The sequence below is a fragment of the Mus pahari genome, chromosome 13 (genome assembly GCF_900095145.1).
Source record: "Mus pahari chromosome 13, PAHARI_EIJ_v1.1, whole genome shotgun sequence".
NCBI classification, from domain to species: Eukaryota; Metazoa; Chordata; class Mammalia; order Rodentia; family Muridae; genus Mus; species Mus pahari.
The window spans coordinates 87,428,418-87,449,136 of NC_034602.1; the positions used below are offsets into that span (position 1 = coordinate 87,428,418).

The window sequence follows — 20,719 nt, forward strand, 5'->3', positions numbered from 1 at the left end:
CTGTGGTTAAGAATACTTGTTGCTCTTGCCGGGGACCCAGGTTCGATTCCCAGTACCTACATGGTAGCTCACAACCATCCATAACCCCAGTTATAGGGGACTGCACGTGGTGCACATACCCGCATGCAGAGAAAACATTCAAACACATAAAGCAAACAAGTAAATCTAAAAATTCAAAAGTAAAAGAATTAAAATGATTTTTAAAACAAAATAAAAAGAATAACATGAAACTATAGTTCACCAAACTTCAGAGTAAAATAAAATCAGTCACTCAATATTCTTGTTTAAAAATTGAATCCCCACCCTAATTTGGTTATTCTTCAGGTTTGGAGATGAACCTCACAATCTACATTTATATTCAATAACTCTGTGGACTTAATCCTTAAAACCTTGTGTACCCCATTCCTAATGCTGAGACACAGCACATCTAAGCAGACTGAAGGTCTACTTCAAGGATACTATATATACATATATATGTATATATATATATATATATATATATATATATATATATATGAATCTTTAAGAGGAGCGATTTAAATATCATTCAAGGAAACATTTCTCAAGAACACACCCATGCTGACATTTATATTATTGCTTTCCTTAATATCTCTGGTTTATAAAAACTTAATAAACTAAAAAGCAAACATCCTGAAAGCGCCCAAGGCAATGGGCTACATAAATAAAAGTAAGGTGGCAACTGAACAAATATGGAAGCATTCAACTTCATACCACGCCTCATACACAGTTATCTGAGAACTTTCATTTTTCTTTTCTAATGCATATACATGTGTGTGCTTGCGTGTTTACTTGGGTGCACAAGCTTCTGTGCAGGGGTGTGTGTGGACACACAAATGGGTTGCCTGTACATGTATAAGTGTGCATGTGCATATGTGTGTTTGCAAGGCCAGAAGACAGCTTTAGGTGTCATCCTCAATAGCGCCACCTATCTCCTCCGAGTCCTTACTGTCCTGATACTCACCAATTAAGGCTAGACTGTTGGGCCACAAAGCTCAGGCATCTCGAGCACCGGGATGGAAGGCTCTTACAACACCCTGGCACGTCACCTAGAGTCTAGGGATGGACCTCTGGTCCTTACGATGGCAAGTCAAGTGCTTCCCCTTCTGAGCTATCCCCAGCCTAGAAAAAGTTCTTCAGAGCTTGAATCATTTCTATCAAAGCTCCCATATAAACCTTTTTGTTGGAATTGTATTTCTATCAACAAGAGTTTATGGGGCAAAATGAAAGACAAGGTACCCCAAGCTCGGCTCAGGAGCCAGCCTCAAGTGCATGGTGACGCTTAGCAGCTTCTCTCCCCTTACCTTTCACAGAGGCAGTCCGAGTACAGTTGTACAAAATAGCCAGTTCTCCAAATGTGGTCCACATTGGGATGGATGATAGCAACTTCTCTCCCTGGAACACCTCAAGTCTACCCTCTAACAAACAGAATTTGAGAAAAACACAAATCATCAAAACACACCCGGACTCCAGAAAGAAGAAGAAAAGAACCAGAAAGCGTGCACAGCATACAGTTAACTCACGTAGGAATCTAATTATACCAGAGTGGTTAAAAGGTCAGGACTGAAACCAAACCTGCCAAATTTTGACCTTGAGGCGTTCATCATGGGTGATGGGGAGAATCCTAGGTGTTTTGTGCATCTACCATGAGAATTAAGTAAGTTAATACAGGTAGGGAGCTAGGAACAACAGCTAGCAGAGGCCAGATGTTATGTACACTTTCACTATATTCAGTCCACCCTACGAAAAAACGTAGCATGAGAAAACGTTTCTCCCAACAATCAGTGTGTGTCTTGAAAACACTGCATAGCTCTTGCTTTGAGGGAAGGAAGACTGATCATAGCCATGATGTCCAGCTGTTGGGTCAAGTCACCTAGTTCTACACCTGGGTTGAATTAGTTCTTGGTTGTGTAACCTTGGATACATGACTTCATGGTCCTTAGCTGCTGAACCCCTCATCCTGGTGCATCCCTGTACATCTATATCTACTCAAAGCTGAGGTGAAGAAAACAGAGTGCCAAGCAAACTGCCTACAGTTGTTATGCCCTGGAAACCATTCCTTGCCTCTTCAAGCAAAAACTCCTCTAAAAAATGTCTACCATTTTAAAGGAAGAAATCAGGGGGGTGGAGGGGTGGAAGCAATGTCAGTCTTTCTTTGTCCTCTTCCCAAAATCATGCATCACTATGCCATCCTGTGTCATCCACTTACTTTTAACAAATCCGATATGAGAATCAACATGATGCCAGGAACCATTACAGGTTCCAGGCCAGAGAAGCAAAGATGTTTACTGGATTAGAATTATGTTCTGACAAGAACAACAACAACAAAAATCTGTTTCTTTTGGTTCAAAATTCCACAGATGACACATACAGTTTAGTAATTTCTTATTACAGCCAATTCCAGCTCCATCAAAACCACTTGGGGTTGATATCTTAGATCCTAATACATATCTAGGTACTTTTCTTAATTGGTTCTGGCTCATAGGATTTGAGTCATACTGAAGAATGATATGGAATACCAAGAGTTTAAGCTAACTCTGTAGTATTTGCTATTCAGGCTGTATCTTATAAAGGGGGGAATTCTAATTATCAAATTAATTTGCTCAGGCAGATAATTAAGCCAGGCAACTCAGTCCTTGGATGCCATGGTAATTAATTCAAATAAGGAAGCCTTCAGTCTTCACTTCCATGTCTGCCGTGTGCCTGATCTCAACGGCTGTGGCACTGCTCACTCCTGTCTAACCTCTTCTTTCCACGAGCCTTTCATCAGAGTCACTGGCAAGGAACACGATGCAGCTGGCATGTGTTTCTTGTGCTCTCATAGCAGGTTCCATAAATATTTGTTGACTTAATGACCTGTCTTCTCCTGCCAAAATGCCCTAGTGATGCTAAAATAGATGTGAAATGGCCAAGAAAAAAAAAAGTTGTAAGAAGAAAATATTACTGTGGGTCGCCCATCCCTGTAAAAATCGAAGGCTGGCTAAATTAAGACTATAACTCACTACCAGGGTAGAATAATCATTCTGGCATGACAGAATCATTTTGAAGTTACCTTTGAAGATTATATAACAAATAATGCACAAATAATTTTAAAAACTGATAGGCTTTTAGGATCAATATATGAAAGAACAATCCTTGGAGTGTTATAAACAGGAAAATACAAGCACATTAATTTGTTTAGACAGGCAACTTCTAAGGCTGCAGGAAACAGGAAAAGCAATTGCTTGATTGCTTAGATTATTGGGAACCACAATGCAAAGTAGAAGTTCACAGCACCAATCAGGATGCCATGCTACCTGGGTAAGGACATTTAATTTTCTTTCCCCAGACTCAGAAAGTTGAGGCAATTCAGAATTTTACATAACATTCAATCACCTCAACCCCTAGCCAGGTAGTTTCTTGTTTCTTTATATTTAAAAATGGGCAAACATTTAAGATTCATCAATTGGTCCTTTACTGTCTCCCACCCATGTGTGTTCCAGTAATCATAAAGCATAAGAAACGAAATGGCTGTACTCACAACAGTTGAATAGGTAGGGCATGTGATTCGATTTGTTGTTTTAGAAAGAAACTTAAATTATCCTTTGAAACCATTGGTCTACAATCAAAGTGATTTCCAAAACCACAAAAATGAACTCTCCTTGGTAGCAATGTCAAGTGTCAACACAAATAGCTACATTTCGAACCAAAACTTTTCAATAAGCAAAGTTCTGACTAAAAGTGTGGAGCGTTGAATCTGGTTTCCTGCCTTACTTTCCACTTTCCATTTCTGAGCAGTGAGGCCTTGGATAAGTGATTTAACCTCCGTGGGATGAGATATTGATTCCACTGATAACACGAAACGAACTGCGCTACCGGACAGATAAGAGAGGAAATGAGACCTCTCTATCAAGCGCTCAGTGGGAGAGAAGACACACTCCACGGGCATCAACCATTGCCCTGACCACATCGTCAATGTCCTCGTCACACACAGTCAATCTGTTTATTTTCGACAAACAGAGCAACTTGGTTTTGTTTTTAGAACGCTTGCAAAACAGCCAAAATAAACAACAACAACAACAACAACAAAAAACCCATTTCATAGGGGAACTCAAAAATAAACCAGTGAAACTCACCGGCCAGCACAAAGATATGGTTTCCAGGTTCCCCCTGCTTGATGATGTAACTGCCCTGTTGATAGTTTCTCCCGTACATGCATTCCACCATGTCTTTGATCTGCTGGGGATCCAATCTCTTCAGAAACTGGTTCTTATTCAGGGCATCTGTGATGAGCTTTTTCTCACTGTTGTACAATAACAGAAAAGGAATGGCCATTACAGCTAAAGGAAAGTATGAAAGATTCACTGCATTCTGTGCTTTGATATGACTATCTTCAGACTTACATCCTTATAATTTTTTTTTTGTTTCACCTAAAACTTCACCAATATATTATATGCCAAGCTCTTAAAAATATCTTGAATATTTTTCTGGTAGTCATGAGACCAATTTAATTACCCTTTGTAATCCCATCTCTTAATGGAAAAATTCCCATGCGATTATTGTCAGATGGAAGCAGATCTGGAAAACAGGAAGAAATCCTATTTGTGAGATTATAAATCCCTTCATTGATGCATGCATGCATCCTTCCACTGACATGCTCATGCACACACAGTACCAGTGACAGTGTTCTTTTATATCCTATTTAGTTCTATATTCTTTAAGATAGCTACTATTCCCATGTTTATGAAAAAGGAGAAGAAATGGGAGGAAGAAATTTACTCTTCCTGGACTTTATATCTGAGTCTGTCAATTTGCCATCTGTGATACCTCCATTCCATCTCATTGCCTTCTGAGGACGAAAGCTGGTTCCTTCGGTTTGATTGACATGGGTTGGGAGGGGTGGTGGAAGTCAGGGTTTGCCTGAGGATGTTTTTCTAGGCATGAATAGACTGGACAAAAACTTTGTTTCCAATGCTACACTCTTTTCATTGCTCAAATTAAAGTCTCGCTTATTGACAGTCCTAGAATCCTCTGCCTTCTGTTAGCAAAAGGAGGCAGCTCAAAATAGTTACTCAATTGCCATGTGTTTCAAATGTTCTAATTAACATACTCTCTTCGATGTTACAAAGTATTGAGCTGGAGGAAAAGATGCTTCATGAGCTGTGGGAATTTTTACGTACTCCATTTGCTGTCTGTGATTTTTAATGGCATTTTATTCCCCTGCAACGTTCATTCAAATGCCTTTTAACAGCAGTTTATTTCTATTAGGAAATGAGTAGCCTTTTCCTATACAAATAGTTCTCAAACACAGGCTAAAGACTTCCTAAAATGAGTAATTTCCCTCATGACCTCATCAATTCATTAATCCATAGAAAGGAAGCAGACGAGCTCCTTGGTAGGAACCCCTTCCTCCTTAAAACATCTTCTCTGTCCTCAGAGCCATCCAAACCCAGTGGCCACCTGAAGAACTCCCTTTCATCTAAACCACCACAGAATTTTGTTAATTCTGTTGTAAGTATAAAACTGCCTTCATTTGTCACAAATACAAGCTTCATGCAGCTACAATAAAGTATACATTCAAGCAAACACTCATCCAGATCCAAACTCTATGTATTTTGATGACTTGTCTACAGTTAGAATAGCCATTCTGAAGCCAGAGCTTCACTTAGGGCTCCATGCCTTCAGGAGCAATTACGTTTCCGTGCACTTATCCAGCATGAAAATCCATGTCAGAGTTCAAACTAGAAAAATAATTAGCTTCTGTGGCTCCTGTGTCCTTTATCTGCACACTATCATTCCTCAACAACTACCCTTTTTAGCTTTTCCTTATAAGTGCTTCACTATAGCTATGCATACACTTGCTTATATACACACATGCACACATTATAGGCAGATCTACGGATGAGGGAGAATATGTAGGTCATTTTTCTTTTGGGGATTTGGGTGAGCGTGCTTAATATTCTACATCATGTCCTTCCACTTCCTACTAAGTTTGTGATTTCATCTTTCTTTAAAGCTAAATAATATTCTAATATATAGTTTCTGTATATTGTATGTTACTATGATAATATGACATATGTATACACATACTAAATTCCCATCCATTCATTTATTAACGAGTATCTAGATGTGTTGATTCTTTTTACAAAAGGATTACTGTTGTCTTTTTTTTATTTCAATGATGCCATCATAGAATAAGAACAGTTTATAGTTCTGGACTATGAAGTTAACAGCTTCTTTACTGAGATTGAAGCTTCTTGGGGCCTTTCCTTTCAGATCACCCTGTGCTATATTATGAAATTAATCTTGATAGGAACAAAATGATTGGATGTTTCACTTTGGCCCAGACTCTCCTCTGTCTACTAACATGAATAAATAAATAAATGTGCTCATAAATTACCCCTCAGCCAACATATAATAAGGGCATACTTTTGTTAGGGAAAGGTTTTGGTTAAGTACAAGCTATGAAAACTATACAGAAGCCCCAGCATCAATGGGTTTCCTATACTTGTATAGGTTTCCCATTTGTGTTTCCTCAGTATCTACACACCCCAGTTTCCCAACATGTGTTCTTAGAAACATCACTTATGTAAAAGTGTCCCGAGTTTAACCAACTTTGGAAGTTCACAAACCATAACTTAAAAGTTCAAGAAAGTCTACCAGTAAACAAATATGTTAAAGGGGTAATTCAAAAAAATGTTTTAATGTATTTCTCTGTATACTGACTTCTGTTAATGTCCTATAGAAATGCTGTGAAATGCCCTCTGTCTATAAAGGAAAATCAGTATTTTAAAATATACTACTCCTCATTTTTTTAAACAACATCCATCTTTTCTTGAACTAATCCTTTTATGAAATAAGTCAGTTTTATTGTCTCCTATTTCTATCAGCTTTGCCTTAGAGAGCAGGACAAATTATGTCCAGCTTGGCTTAGTTTCTTCTCAAGCCAATCACATCTCATCCATTAACTCAAAGTCTCTTCCAGGTCCTGAGCTGTCACACAATTCACACAAATCTTCCTTCCTACTCCCAGGATACTTGTATTCATGCAAACTACATTGGACAAAATTTTTTTCAAACACTTAAAAGGAACATATATAGCAGGCATTAAGGATACAAATAGCTTGGTCTTCTTGCAGGCATTAAGAATACAAATAGCTTGGTCTTCTTGTGGGTCCTGAACACCTGGAGTGGGGTCTATCCCACAAAGATGTTGCCTATACATGGGATATGTTCTAATAGCTAGGCTGCCTTGTCTGGCCTCAGTGGGATGGAAAGCACTTAGCCTTCCAGAGACTTGAAGTGTGGGATATACCCAGGGGACTCAGAGGAGAAGGGAAGAGGGCGGGGGGGGGGAGGATTTGGGAGGGGATGACCAAGAGGGGGGAAGTAAGTGGGATATAAAGGGAATAAGTAAAAATTAAAATAAAATTAAATAATAAAAAATACAAACAGAATATGGTTCAGTTGGTAATCTATTTATTGTGCAAAACATACAGTTCTGAGTTCAGACCCTACCAACCATGGAAAACCCAGGTGGGTTAGCATGTGTCCTTAACCACAGTACCGGGATGGAGATAGGCAGACCTAACCCAATGAGTTGATAAGCTCCAAGTTCAGAAGAGACCCTGTGTCTAAATGAATAAATAATAAAAATGGGGAACAACCAAGGAGGCCACCTAACACTGACTTCTGAATTTAGCTCGCATCTGCACATACAAATACAAGCACACACAAACACCACACACACTCATGGATACAAACTTTTCCAATTCAGTGTTCAACGATGGTAGACCCACTAATTGCCAGCACAACTTTCTCTGTTCCCACAAAGCATGAACAAAAGTGTGACAGGTGATAGATAGGTTATGACAGACAGACAGACAGACAGACAGACAGACAGACAGACAGATAGACAGACAGATAGATTCAGCTACTGAGATAACAAAGCAGAGACTCCGTAGGATGAGTCTCAGCTATGTTCTAAGCTTCTCATCTACCGTGAGGTGGGAAACTTGGCTGCACTACAACCCCGCCCCACCACCCCCACCATGTTTTACCTCACTGACTACCAGGAAGACACAGAGTCAGCTGGGCACTGACTGAAACTCCTTACACACTGAACAAAATCAACATTTTTCTCCTCTAATCTGTTTATCTCATGTGTTTTTGTCCTGGACACAGAAACTCAATGCATTAGTAGAGTTTCTATTGCTGCAATAAAACACCATGACCAAAATCAACCCGAGGAGGAAAGGGTTTGCTTTCTGTATAGTTTGTAGTCCATCATTCAAGGGAGTCAGGGCAAAAGCTCAAGGCAGGAACATGGAGGCAGAAACCGCTGTAGTGACCATGGATGGTGTTGCTTATAGGATTTTTCCCCATGGCTTGCTCAGCCTGCTTTCTCATAGAACCCAGGACCATCTGCCCAGGGTGGCACAGTTCACAGTGAGCTAGACCCCCTAAAACCAATCATTAATTAAGAAAACACATCAGAAGCTTGCCTACAGACCAATTTGCTTGTAGCATTTTCTCAGTTGAGATTCCCTCTTCCCAATGGCTTTAGCTTGTGTCTGACTGACATAAAACTTGCCAGCACAATCAACTACAACACTCATATTCGATACGATCATTAGAGCAATTAAAAGACATCAAGACACAGAAAAGATGTGCTATAAACCCCAGGCCAAATACAATTAAAATTATGTCTAGGCTTTGAGATAGATAAAAGTGGATAAAAGTGCTGAGTTTAATTCCTAGAACCCAAAGTGGAAGCAGAGAACTGACCCCTGAATATTGTCTTCTGATTTGCACATCCAAGCTAAGACGTGCACCCATATTCACATACATTCTACACACACACACACACACACACACACACACACACACACACTTAAAATAATAATAATAATAATAATAATAATAATAACAATAGATTTTAATTTAAAATTATATCTAGACCCATCAAAGTTCAATTTCTGAAAATAAAATACAATCAGAAAAGAGGAGAACAAAAAGCAGCCAGACATAAGAGACGTGTAACCTTCAAATGACCAACAACAGGACTAATTTACTCTTCAGCAGAAATAATGAAAGTCAGAGCACAATAGAAAGTCTCCAAATGCCCCACAGAGCCCATTCAGCCTCGTTGCCCTGAAAACAGCCTTTAAGAGTGAAAGCGAAATGAACACATTTTGAAAATATTTCCCCACTGGCAACAGACAGGTAATAGTGGATGACTCGGATGTGAGGGATGTGAGCCCTGATGAGAACCAGCAGTTACAGAGAAACAGCTGCAGAGGAGGCAAGCATGCAGGTGACCAAAGGAAGGCAGTCTTTATAAAAGAGCGATACCTTGGGCAACATACAATACATAACAAATAAATAAAAGAGACAAGCAAGACATGAAGACAGACAGAGAACAAGTGGAGTTAGCACATTACAAGGTCCAGAAATTAATGAAAGTGTAATGTGGAGCATTTATAAATAATTTAGAGCACTCGTTACAAGATTAATCAGAGAATATTCAAATAAAATGCTAAAACTAATGCAATAAAATATATAGTTAATCAGCAAAAGGAAGCGACAAGATGAGACAGCAGGTTAACACATGGTAACAGGTTTAAATCAATGGTTGCATAATGGCTTTAGGTACTGGTGTAGCAAATATTTCAATGAAAAGACAGAGTCGTGAGACTGATAGCGAAACAACACCACCATACATGTTGTGCACACAACAGATACCTCACAGCGATGGACTAGGGAATGAGAAGCTATGTGATATGCTGGTACCAGCTAAAGAGAATCCGTGCTGTCTCCTGATGAGGGCATCAGGGATCGGTCAGTATGCTAAGGAGACATGCACTTATGAAGACTGTATCAAAGTGTGTAAAACAGCAACAACATTCAAAACAGAGGTTGACAAAACTCCCACAATAACATTTGGATATTTTAACACATGTCTCTCAAAATAAACAGAGTAGACAGAAGTTGGAAGCCGTGTCTAAACCATTGGTTATCAAAGTTTACTTAAGCTCTAGAGTCACTGATATTTTAAGTCTACATTCACATTCAACACCCTTTTAAGTGCACACCAACCTTCATGAAGATTGATCACATGCTAAACCACGGATGGAGAGGGAAGCATACAGCTTCCACACGATTCAAAAGACTGAAATGACAAAGTTTCTTCTTCAATTCCCATAGACTACACAGAAATTAAAATCCAAAAAGCCACATAATCCTCACATGTGTGAGGACACAGATATGCCACAGATACTATGTGAGATTGTAAGGAATTTAGTTAAAATTTAGTTAGTACGTAGATAGAAGCCTTTAAATTTAAGTCGGTATGCAATAGAAAAGAATAGAGATTATAAATGAGTTTTCTCCACCTCAGAGAAAATCATACAAGGGCCATGATGCCTGTCTGTAATGCCAGTACTCGGGAAGCCGAGGCAGAAGGACATCCATTCAAACAGGTTGGTATTACAAAGTGCTTGCACACACACAACCCATAGAAAGGAGAAAGGAGGGAAGAAAAGCAAGTTGACAGAGGTGGAGGAAGACGAGGAAGAGGGAGGCAGAGGGAGAGGCAGGGAGGGAAAGAGAAGGGGCTATCCAGTGATATGAGTCAACAAGCCAATAAGAACATCTGTTATTAGCCTAATGAGCAGGTGAAGTGGTTAAGTTCCTGGCAAGATGGCAGCTGCAGGGGAGATGTAGCTAATCCAGCAAACAAGAACCATCCCTTCCTGTACTGCAGGCATGAGAAAAATAACTGAATGATATGCAGATGTACTTGGAAACATCACATGAAATTATTTTTAAAATCCCTAAAGTATGGCACAACCAGAGATAGAAAATTCAATAATAAAGAGACAGAATATAAAATTAAAACCTGTCTCCTCAATATTCTTGATTTCAATAACTACCATTAAAATTCTCAGATATTTGCAGAAAGAGTAACATTATCACACATTTTCCCACAGAAAACAGGAAAGAGATACTTTACACAACTCATTTTAGGACCAGAGAGTCTGATGTAAAAAATAATACTAATAACCCAAGGGAAAAAAGATAATTATTTTTAAAACCACAAATGTGAAAAAGTAAAACAAAGTATGTCCAATAAATATTGAGGTTGAAAAGTAATGACTGTAGCCAGTGTAGTGGCAGTGCCAGAAATCTCAACACTCATGGACTGAGTCATAAGGCAGCTCTGAGACCAGCCAGAGCTACGAGGAGACTCTGTCTCTAGAAAATTAAAGCAATTAGCCATGTAAAAGGAACAAAGAGACAAAAAAATATACCAAATCGAATTAGATTTCCAAAAGCATTGATAAAATTAAACACCTGTAATTACTTTTAAATTTAAAACCGCTCTCAGCAAACCAAGAATGGACAGGGATCTTGAATGTGTTGATAAACGAAGCCAGAAAACAGTTGAGCAAGCTGGGGCGACTGGAAGCACCCTTCTAACAACAGGAGACATTGCATTAGACCGTGGATCTTTGGGAGGTTGCTCCAAATGTGAGGAAGCACTGGATTAGACGGTGGGGGTCGAATGCACCACATTTCAGTCAGCAATGTGACGCTAGAGTCTAATAGGAACTGGACATTTGAGTAAATTTTATAATTTCCTTAAGAAAGATAAACAAGGGCTGGAAAGATAGCTCAGAGAGTTGGTTAAAGCACTGACTGCTCTTCCAGAGGTCCCGAGTTCAATTCCCAGAAACCACGTGGTGACTCACAACCATCTATAATGGAATCTGATGTCCTCTTCTGGTGTGTCTGAAGACAGCTACTGTGTACTCACATACATAAAATAAACAAATTATTTTTTTTAAAATGATAAACAAAAGGAGAATATCAAACATGTAGACATAGCAGCAGAAGAAAATGTCACTCATTCCAAAAGTCATGACTGTGGTCACACTAGACCCTAAGAATTACAATATAGCTGAAGCACCGGACAAAAAACTTTCAAATAGCTTTTATGGATGTGACAGAGGTTCTTAAAGACTAATGAATAAATCCCAGAAAGAAATCTATGAAAACACAAACAGTGGAAGAAAATGAATAAAAACAGTTTAAGACCAGAGAGTAGAAATCAAATCAATAAAGAATCCCAAGCTGAGGGAAATCTAGAAATGAAAATGTCAGGAACTCTACCAGGAACCTTGGAGACCAGCATCACTGATAGAACACAAGAGATGGAAGAAAGGCGAGCATCTCCGATGATAAAACACAAGAGATGGAAGAAAGGCGAGCATCACCAATAGAACACAAGAGATGGAAAGAATCGCAGGCATTGAAGACACAACTGAAAAAAAATTGAATACTTCAGTCAAAGAAAAGATTAAATCTAAAACAGACAAACAAACAAACCCCTCACTTAACATCCAGGAAATCTGCGACACTGAGGAAAGACCAAATCGAAGCATAACAGAAATAGAGGAAGGAGAAGAAACTCAGGTCAAAGGCACAGAAAATATTTTCAACAAAATCATAGGAGAAAATTTCCCCATCCTAAAGAAGTAGGTGCTTATCAAGATATGAGAAGAGTGAACACAAAGTACATTGGACCAGAAGGAAATTCCCTTGGCACATAATAATCAAAACACTACATGTACAGAACAAAGAGAGAAATTGGAGAAGACTTCAAAAGATAAGATCTCCCATGCTTATGGACCGGTAGGATTAATACAGTTAAATGGCCATCTTACCAAAAGCAGGTTACAGATTCAATACAATCCCCAGCAAAATTCCACAAATCTTAAAAGGACAATTTTCAGCACCATATAGAAACACAAAAATCCCACAATACCTAAAACAATCCTGAATAACAAAGAAGGGGCTGGTGGTGTCACCATCCCTGACCTTGAGCTGTACTACAGAGCTATAGTTAAAAAAAACGGTATTGGTACAAAAGCAGACATGTTGATCAATGGAATTGAACTGAAGAGCCAGACATAGATCCACACACCCATGGACACCTGATTTTTTTAATAAAGAAAGAGTCAGAAATGCATGCTGGGACAAAAAGATAGTATCTTGAACACATGGTGCTGATAAAATTGAATGGTTTCAAGTAGATTCCAAACAGATCCATTCTTATCACCTTGCACAGAACTCTACTCCAAATGGATCAAAGTCCTCAACATAAAACAAGATACGCTGAACTTGATAGAAGAGGAAGTGGAGAATACGCTGAAACTCACTGCCACAGGAGAAGACTCTGAACAGAACACTAATAGTTCATGCACCAAGACCAACAATTAATAAACGCGCCCTAGTTTCTGCCCAGCAAAGGACAGTCGTTTGGACAAAGCAGCTGCCTACAGAGTGGTAAAAGAGGTTAACCAGGTATGCATCCAATAGAGAGCTAATATCAAAGTATATCAAGAACGGGAAAACAACCTGCACATCAAGAAAATAAAAGATCCCATTAAAATATGGAGCACAAATCTAAAAAGAGAACTCTCAAAAGAGGAAACTCAGATGGCTGAGAAACACTTAAAATGACCACCATCATCCTTAGTCATCAGGGAAGCACCAATAAAAACTCCTTTGAGATTTCATCTTATACCTGTTAAAATGTCTATGATGGAAAAAAGAAATGACAGCTCATGTTGGCGAGCATGTGAGGAACAGTCAACTATTGCTGGCAGGAGCACAAACTTGTAGAACCACTATGGCAATGAACATGTTGTTCCTTAGAAAGATGGGAGCCAATCTACCTCAAGACCCAGTCATACCACTCGGGCATAAACCGTAGGATGCTTCATTCTTCCGCAAGAACACTTGCTCAACCATGTTCACTGTGACTCTATTCATAATAGCCAGAAACTGGAAACAACCTAGCCTAGATGTCCCACAGCAGAGAAACATGAATAAAGAAAATGTGGTACACTTATACAATGGAGTATTATTCAGCTGTTAAAAAGATGACATAACAAAATTTGCATCCTGAGTGAGATATCACAGACTCAGACAAAAGGGTATGTATTTGCTTATATGTGGATATTAGCTCTCAAGTCAATGATAACCAATCTGTAATACATAGAACCACAGAGGGTAGGCATAGAGTGTGGAGGCAGAAGTAGGGAGAATGGCTAGATTGTGTTAGGAAAGTGATTTGAGACAGAGACAGTTGAGGATGAACTGGGGTGGAGAGGGCTGGAATGAGAGAGTAAAGTGGAAAGGGAAGGACAGAGGACAGAGAGGACAATACAGGAAGAGACAGCTAATGGAAACCTAATCAGTAGAAGCCTCCTGAAATACATACATGCTTGAGGGTGATCTAAATGAAATCACCAAATAAAGGGGGAGATGGTGCCCAACTGGACATTTCTCATCACCAAATGACATCCAGCACTGGGAATGGGTTACATCTAATTTGTGAGTCATAGAGATCCCATGGAAACCTCCAAATAGCACACACTGTAGAGGAAGGGGAAACCAAAATCAGGATTTATTATATGAGAAAAAAATCTATTTTTGATGAAGGCAAAAAAAAAATTTCAATGAGACTAAAAGTGAAATTACAAAAATAAACACAAACTTGTGTGTATACATATACACATACATATACGATAGTATAAATCGCATAGCACTTATTTCACTACATAATGTAAGATATGTATAGAATAAAGGGAAATATGTATTTGTTTACTTCTATTTCCTCTAAGAAAGTTTGGGGCTTAAGGGCTAAGGAGGTAAATAAAGACATGATTAGGAAATTGAAAAAAATAAAAATACAAAAGAATCTGCCATTGGAATCAAGGGCCACCTTGTGGGCCTGGCCATGGAAGAAGCCATATTTGCATGGTCTAGCGCGGCATGCTTGACATTTATCTTGAGTTCTAGCTCTGAGGTATGTTGTCAAAGATGTCATAGCGCACACAAACACAGAGCCTGTTACATATTCCCATTTCTCAATGAATTCCAGAGAAGATGTTGCTCTTTTCAAGAGAGAAGTGGCAGAAGAAGGAAAGAGAAATATAAAGCATAGAGGAATATATGGAGGTTATTGATTTAGAAACTGTATTTTAAAATGATATTTTATTAAACATGTGTGTCACCCATGTGGAGATCAGAGGACAATTCTATATAACCGTCTCTCTCCTAACTTTATGTGGGCTGCAGAGGTCAAATTCAAGTCAGCGGGCATTGGGCCAAGTGCTTTTATTCACTGATCTGTCTTGCTGATCCCTAAAATAAAATGTTTAATGATGTCAAATATTTTCTAGTTAATAAAATTCTAATCATGTTTATTTATTTCTGAAAATTGGAAAGCTGATTCTAAAATTCTTATAGTTATAAAAAGGCTAAACAATGGCCTCAGAAAATTAAAGAAGAGGAAACATTGTGTTAATAATTACTATATATCAAAATAACTAATATGTTAGTGGAATGAAGATGGACAAAACGACCTTTGGTATAAAATTCAAAGTCAGGGAGTCAGCCTAGATGTGCGGAAATAAAGGGTAATAGCTGTAGTACCTTGCTACGATGGGCCAAAACAGACACTGGTGGAAAATATATCAGAAAATGCTCATCAGTTTTAATTGGAGAAGACAATCACACTAAAGCCACAATGGAAGACTGAACACATTCACCAGAACGAGTGGGTGGAGATCACTAATGTTACCAACTACTGTGGAGAATGTAAGGAAGGAATAATAGATACCCTTACCCTTCCCTTGAGCATCAGTTTGTTTAGCCACTTTGGAAAACTGGCTGTCTAAGCTAAATTTCAATTTGGAAATACTGTACTGCCAAGCTATTCCTTTCTCCGTTCATACCCACCAGATGTCACACATTCATGCACCGAAAGACATGGCAGCAATCAATGTTCATATGCATTAAACGGCAAATGTCCAGTAGAGAGCTGGTCCGTTCTGTAGAGTCACACAATAAACTACATAGCGATGGTAATTCTAAACCACCACTGTATATACCATCGATGAGTTTTGCTATATAAAGAAAACTTCCAGAGCCAGTAGAGTTGTGACTCCATTACAGTAAGTTATTAAAACATGTAAAACTTTATGGTAAGGGTAGTTATATAGAGAATAACTTTGAGTGGGTAATAGATAAAGTTGGGGAATGAGGAAGGCATTTCCTAGGCTCTGCTAATGCTCTATTCTCAAATCATAGTTGATGGCTGCATGGATATCTTCGCTTTATTATGTGTGTGCGTCAGTGAGAAATCAGTCTCTGTGTGTACTGTGAGGGTACACATACCTGGAGGTCAGAGATCAACTTTGCGTGCCTTCTCCACATTATGATATTTGGGGGCTGGGTCTTTCAGTAAGCCTAGAGCTTCCCAGTTGGCTAAATTGGCTGGCAAGAAAGATCCTGGGGTCCTCCTGTCTCCCCCTTCCAGTGTTGAGATTACAGGTGCACATGATTGCACCTGGGTTGTTATTTGAGTACTAGGGATCTGAACTCATGTCCTCATACTTCCCAGGCAAGTACGTTAGCCACTAAACCATCTCCCCAGGACCAGCACCGCTCCCAAATTATTTTAAAATGTATGTGACTCAGGAACTAGAAACAGCTCACTTCTCATCTCCACTCTGCCATCTCCCAACTTTACATCCTTGAAGCAGCTACTTAACCTTCTGAATTGTGGGTTCCTCAGCTGTGATTAGGGCATGGGGCCCACGTCTGTCCCGTGAGAATACTCTGCACATTTAGTCTGATAACACGGCAGCAAATCCTTGACGCGTAGCAACACCAGCAGTTGGCAACGGGAGCAATTATAGCATGTTTTTTTCTGGAAACAAGGGTTCTGGAAACCACAGAAGCATTTCCAAGACATTCTGCTCTGTCCAAAGTTCTCCCGGTGAGCAGGATCTCAACCTCATACCCAACTGAGGGGACCTCACAACCTTTCACAATCTGTTTATGGCACCAATCTATATAATCAACATTCTTCAAAGCAATAAACTCCCAGCTTCTAAGTTGACTCAGGAAATTCCATTTGTCAAAGTTCACCCACATTTCTCACTGCAGGGATCTCAGGCCACCTTCTACATCCTGGATGTTAGAGCCCTTTGTTCTCAAGTCTGGTCAGACCCTTCATGACCACATCATCTAGTGAGCTTCTTTACTCAAGGTTTGCCCAGTACCCTGGTCTGCTCTCTTCCCACCCAGCATCAGCTCTATGTCCACATCCTACATTGTACGGCGTTGTATTTCCCAGCTGGACTGAACAATCCAATAAGAAGCATACATAGGATGCACTTGCTATGGGCACAAGATCTTGAAAGGGGATACCAGGGCTTGATTCTACGGTCTCCCATTTACAAACTCTGGAAACGTGGCATGTTACCTCGCCTCTTGGGTTCTCTAGGCTGTAAAACAACAATGAGCACAGTCCACAGGTCGTAGAATTTCGAAGAATTAAATTATTTAACAGCATGGTTCAATAAGAATAGTACGTGGGACATAAAATATACTGCTCAGGAGTTAGCTATTACCTAGGTGAATCAGCTGCTCACCACCAACGGAAAAACTGAGACCAGCAACGCTTTACAACACTTTACTCATACAGAAAGTTCTGCCCATATTCACTCAGGGGAACCACATCAAAATGTCGGTAAAACTTCTAGTGGTTTAGCCTCTCTGCTTGTCCAGTCTCCTCACAGGGTTTCCACACCCATGGAAGCATTCATTGTTCCCAACTATGCCATCCCACTTTATATCCCCACAGTCTACCCAGCTCGAGAACTTCTCTTAGGACTGGGGGTGGTGGTGCATGCCTTTAATTCCAGCACTCTGGAGGTAGAAACAGAAGATCAAGGAGTTCAAGGCCAGCCTAGGGTACATAGTGGGACCTTGTTTCAAAATAAACAAAATATCTCATTATTCCCTACTTTCCTCATACCTTTTCCTTACAGCTTAGCATTCACCATACATAGGCGAAATAATTTTAATTTCCCTAAAGAGACTCAGATCATCAAGACTACGGCTACATTTTCCTCCTCCTACTTAACCTCTCAAGTTGTACCTGGCACCTATTAGGAATTTAACGATCTTGAGAAAAACTGGAAAATATTCAAACTTCTTCTCTCTTTAAATATTATAGACATAAGACCAAGAGTGGGTAAAAATGACTTCAGTCACCTAATGAACAGAGGCAACTGCTAACAGAACACAGAACACACATCTCCTTGTTTCCTGGTTTTGTATCAAAACCCTACATTTTTGATAGATAAAACACAACAAGAAGATACCCAATAAATGCAATGTTTATAAACTGACAAACCAGCCTGGAAGGGACAAGGTCATCCCAGCAGTAACCAGAAAGCAAGCGGGACTTTCTCCTGTGCATCCCCTCACCTACTAACCATGTAATCACGCGTGGTTCTGCTTTAATCACATTGCTGTTACTTCCTGCTCACAACAAATACTTCCCTGTCTCTTTCTCAGGTTTCTGCAGATGGCTCTTTCCCCATGAGTATCAAAGAACAGAGATTAATCATAAAATGTGGAAAGCAACCAAAACTTACAAGGAGGCTCGCCTGACACACTTGATGATATGCGTGCATTTAACGGTGTGGCAAGGTAATTAGGTATAAATGGTAAACAGTTCTAAGTATCTAATTAGCACTGATCTTAGATCGTTCAGCTGATTATTTTGGAAGTCTGTGGGGGTGGGGGCACATCCTTGTAACACAGGGGTTCTCGGTGCTAGCAGTAAGCAGTGTTTATAAATCTTATATCATAAGCCTGAGCTCTCATCTCAAACCAGTTTAATCAGGCTCTCCCAGGACTAGACCTAGATACCTTTAAAAATAATTCCCCCAGTGACTACAGCTACTCTTAAGAACCATAGCTGTGGGCCAATGAGATGGCTCAGTGTGCAAAGCACTTGCACATATGTGCACACACACATATTCACACACACTGAAAAATAATGTAAAATTCTTCTTCTGAAGGGTTATAGATGTAAACATGGGATGTCATCCTTCCCTCTATAGCTCTGCAACACCAGGAGGAAGGGGAAGATATACAAAACAACAAAAAGATATGTAACAAATGTATATGTTTTCAAGCAAGCAATCAGCTTACACTGAGCGATCAACAACCGACTAATACAACGTTTACGATAGCACTGTGATGTAACGTACTCTCTTGATGCTATCACAAATGGATACAGAACTGAGAACAGCTTTATTCCCTTTTCCCTTCTCCGTCCTCCCAGTCCCCACCTGGAACTTGACGCATGCCCTGACATTTGGGAGAACACTGTTAATCAATCCCAGACTCTGAATATTTCTTTATGTTGTGACAAAGCCTACATTATATAAAATGTGCAGCTGAACTACTTGAATGCACAGTTCAGTAGCATTAAGTGTATTCCCATTGTCTGTAACTGTCACTCAACTGTTTCCAGCTCACACCCACTGCACACTCAGTCTCTCTGTTCTGCCCTGGCTACAGCCACTCTACTTTATAACTCCAATTTTTGACTACTTCATATAGCTCATAAGTGGAACTATACGACATTTTTCTTCTTGAGCCCGATCTGTTTCACTTAGTATAATGTCTTAAAGGTTCATTGATGTTATAGAATGAGATATAACATCTTGTTAAGGTTGGGAGATATCCCATATGTGTGCATTCTATATGCTACATTCTGTTTCTATATTCATCCAGTGATAAACATTAAGTGGTCGCCATCATTTGACTCTGGTGATGACAGGAACATAGATGTATGACTCTGAACTTCTTACATGTGCCTTACACACCCACGTGGACATTTTGACCAGAGAGTCTCACCTCGAAGAGGTAAGAGTTTGGTGTGGCTTCTACTTCATACCCTTACATAACACCTTGCCATACAATAGAGGCAGGTCCAAGGACTTTTTCATCACCAACGAAACACACAGTAGTGGAAGGCCACCTCAGGGTTTTATGACCACATCTAAGCCAACTATAAAGAGACTCCCCAACTGCCACAAAGAAGTGCCTGCAGTGAGGAGGCCTGAGAGAGACACACACTGCAGGGAACTCTCAACAGGTCTAACTTGCTGAGCTCAGCCCTCAGCTGAAACCAGTAAGAAATCTAGGACCTTGGTCATGTACCCACAATGCACTGAATTCTCCAACAGTTATATGAGCTTGGAAAAGAACCTTTCTCTAGAGCAGTGGATCCTAATCTGTGGGTCATGACTTCTGAGGGGCTTGCATATCAAACATCCTGAATGTCAGATATTTACATTAAAATTCATAAGAGTAGCAAAATCATGGGTATAAAGTAGCAACAAAAATAATTTTATGATTGAGGTTCACCACTACATCAAGAGGTGCATTAAAGGGTCAAAGCATTAAGTAGGTTGAGAACCACTGGTCTAGAAGGTACTAGGAAAAACGCTCATTGGCTTGACCCTGCTCTGCAGCCTTGTGACTTACACAAGTGCACTGGACTCCCAACCCAGAATTCTCTGAGGCAGCAAGTACATGTTGGTTACATTGAAAATTGTGAGGTAATTTATAACATGATTTTCTTTGAGTCCTTGTGATGTGTTTATAAAACGATAAAGGGGGGGAATGTGTTCTATGGAGGTGTAGTCAGGTATCAGGGAAGGGGGTGTCTCTTCAGGTCCATGCTGAGGTATCCCTTTCCCCTGAGGGACCAGTCACGGACAGTATAGTATAAAATAGAGTTTATTCAGGGCATGGGGAGGGGAGTCAAGAGGGGAGT

At 39.7% G+C, this 20,719-nt stretch overlaps 1 protein-coding gene across 1 annotated transcript in view; it reads right to left on the reverse strand.

The window, feature by feature from the left end:
- Prkg2 (protein kinase cGMP-dependent 2) overlaps window positions 1–20,719 on the reverse strand; it is a 106,703-nt gene that overhangs the window by 63,397 nt on the left and 22,587 nt on the right. Inside the window, exons 3-4 of the mRNA XM_021210645.2 lie at window positions 4,134–4,300; window positions 1,323–1,436 (exon numbers count right to left, since the gene is read on the reverse strand). Of these exons, the coding sequence (XP_021066304.1) occupies window positions 1,323–1,436; window positions 4,134–4,300 (281 nt within the window). The remainder of the gene's footprint in view (window positions 1–1,322; window positions 1,437–4,133; window positions 4,301–20,719) is intronic.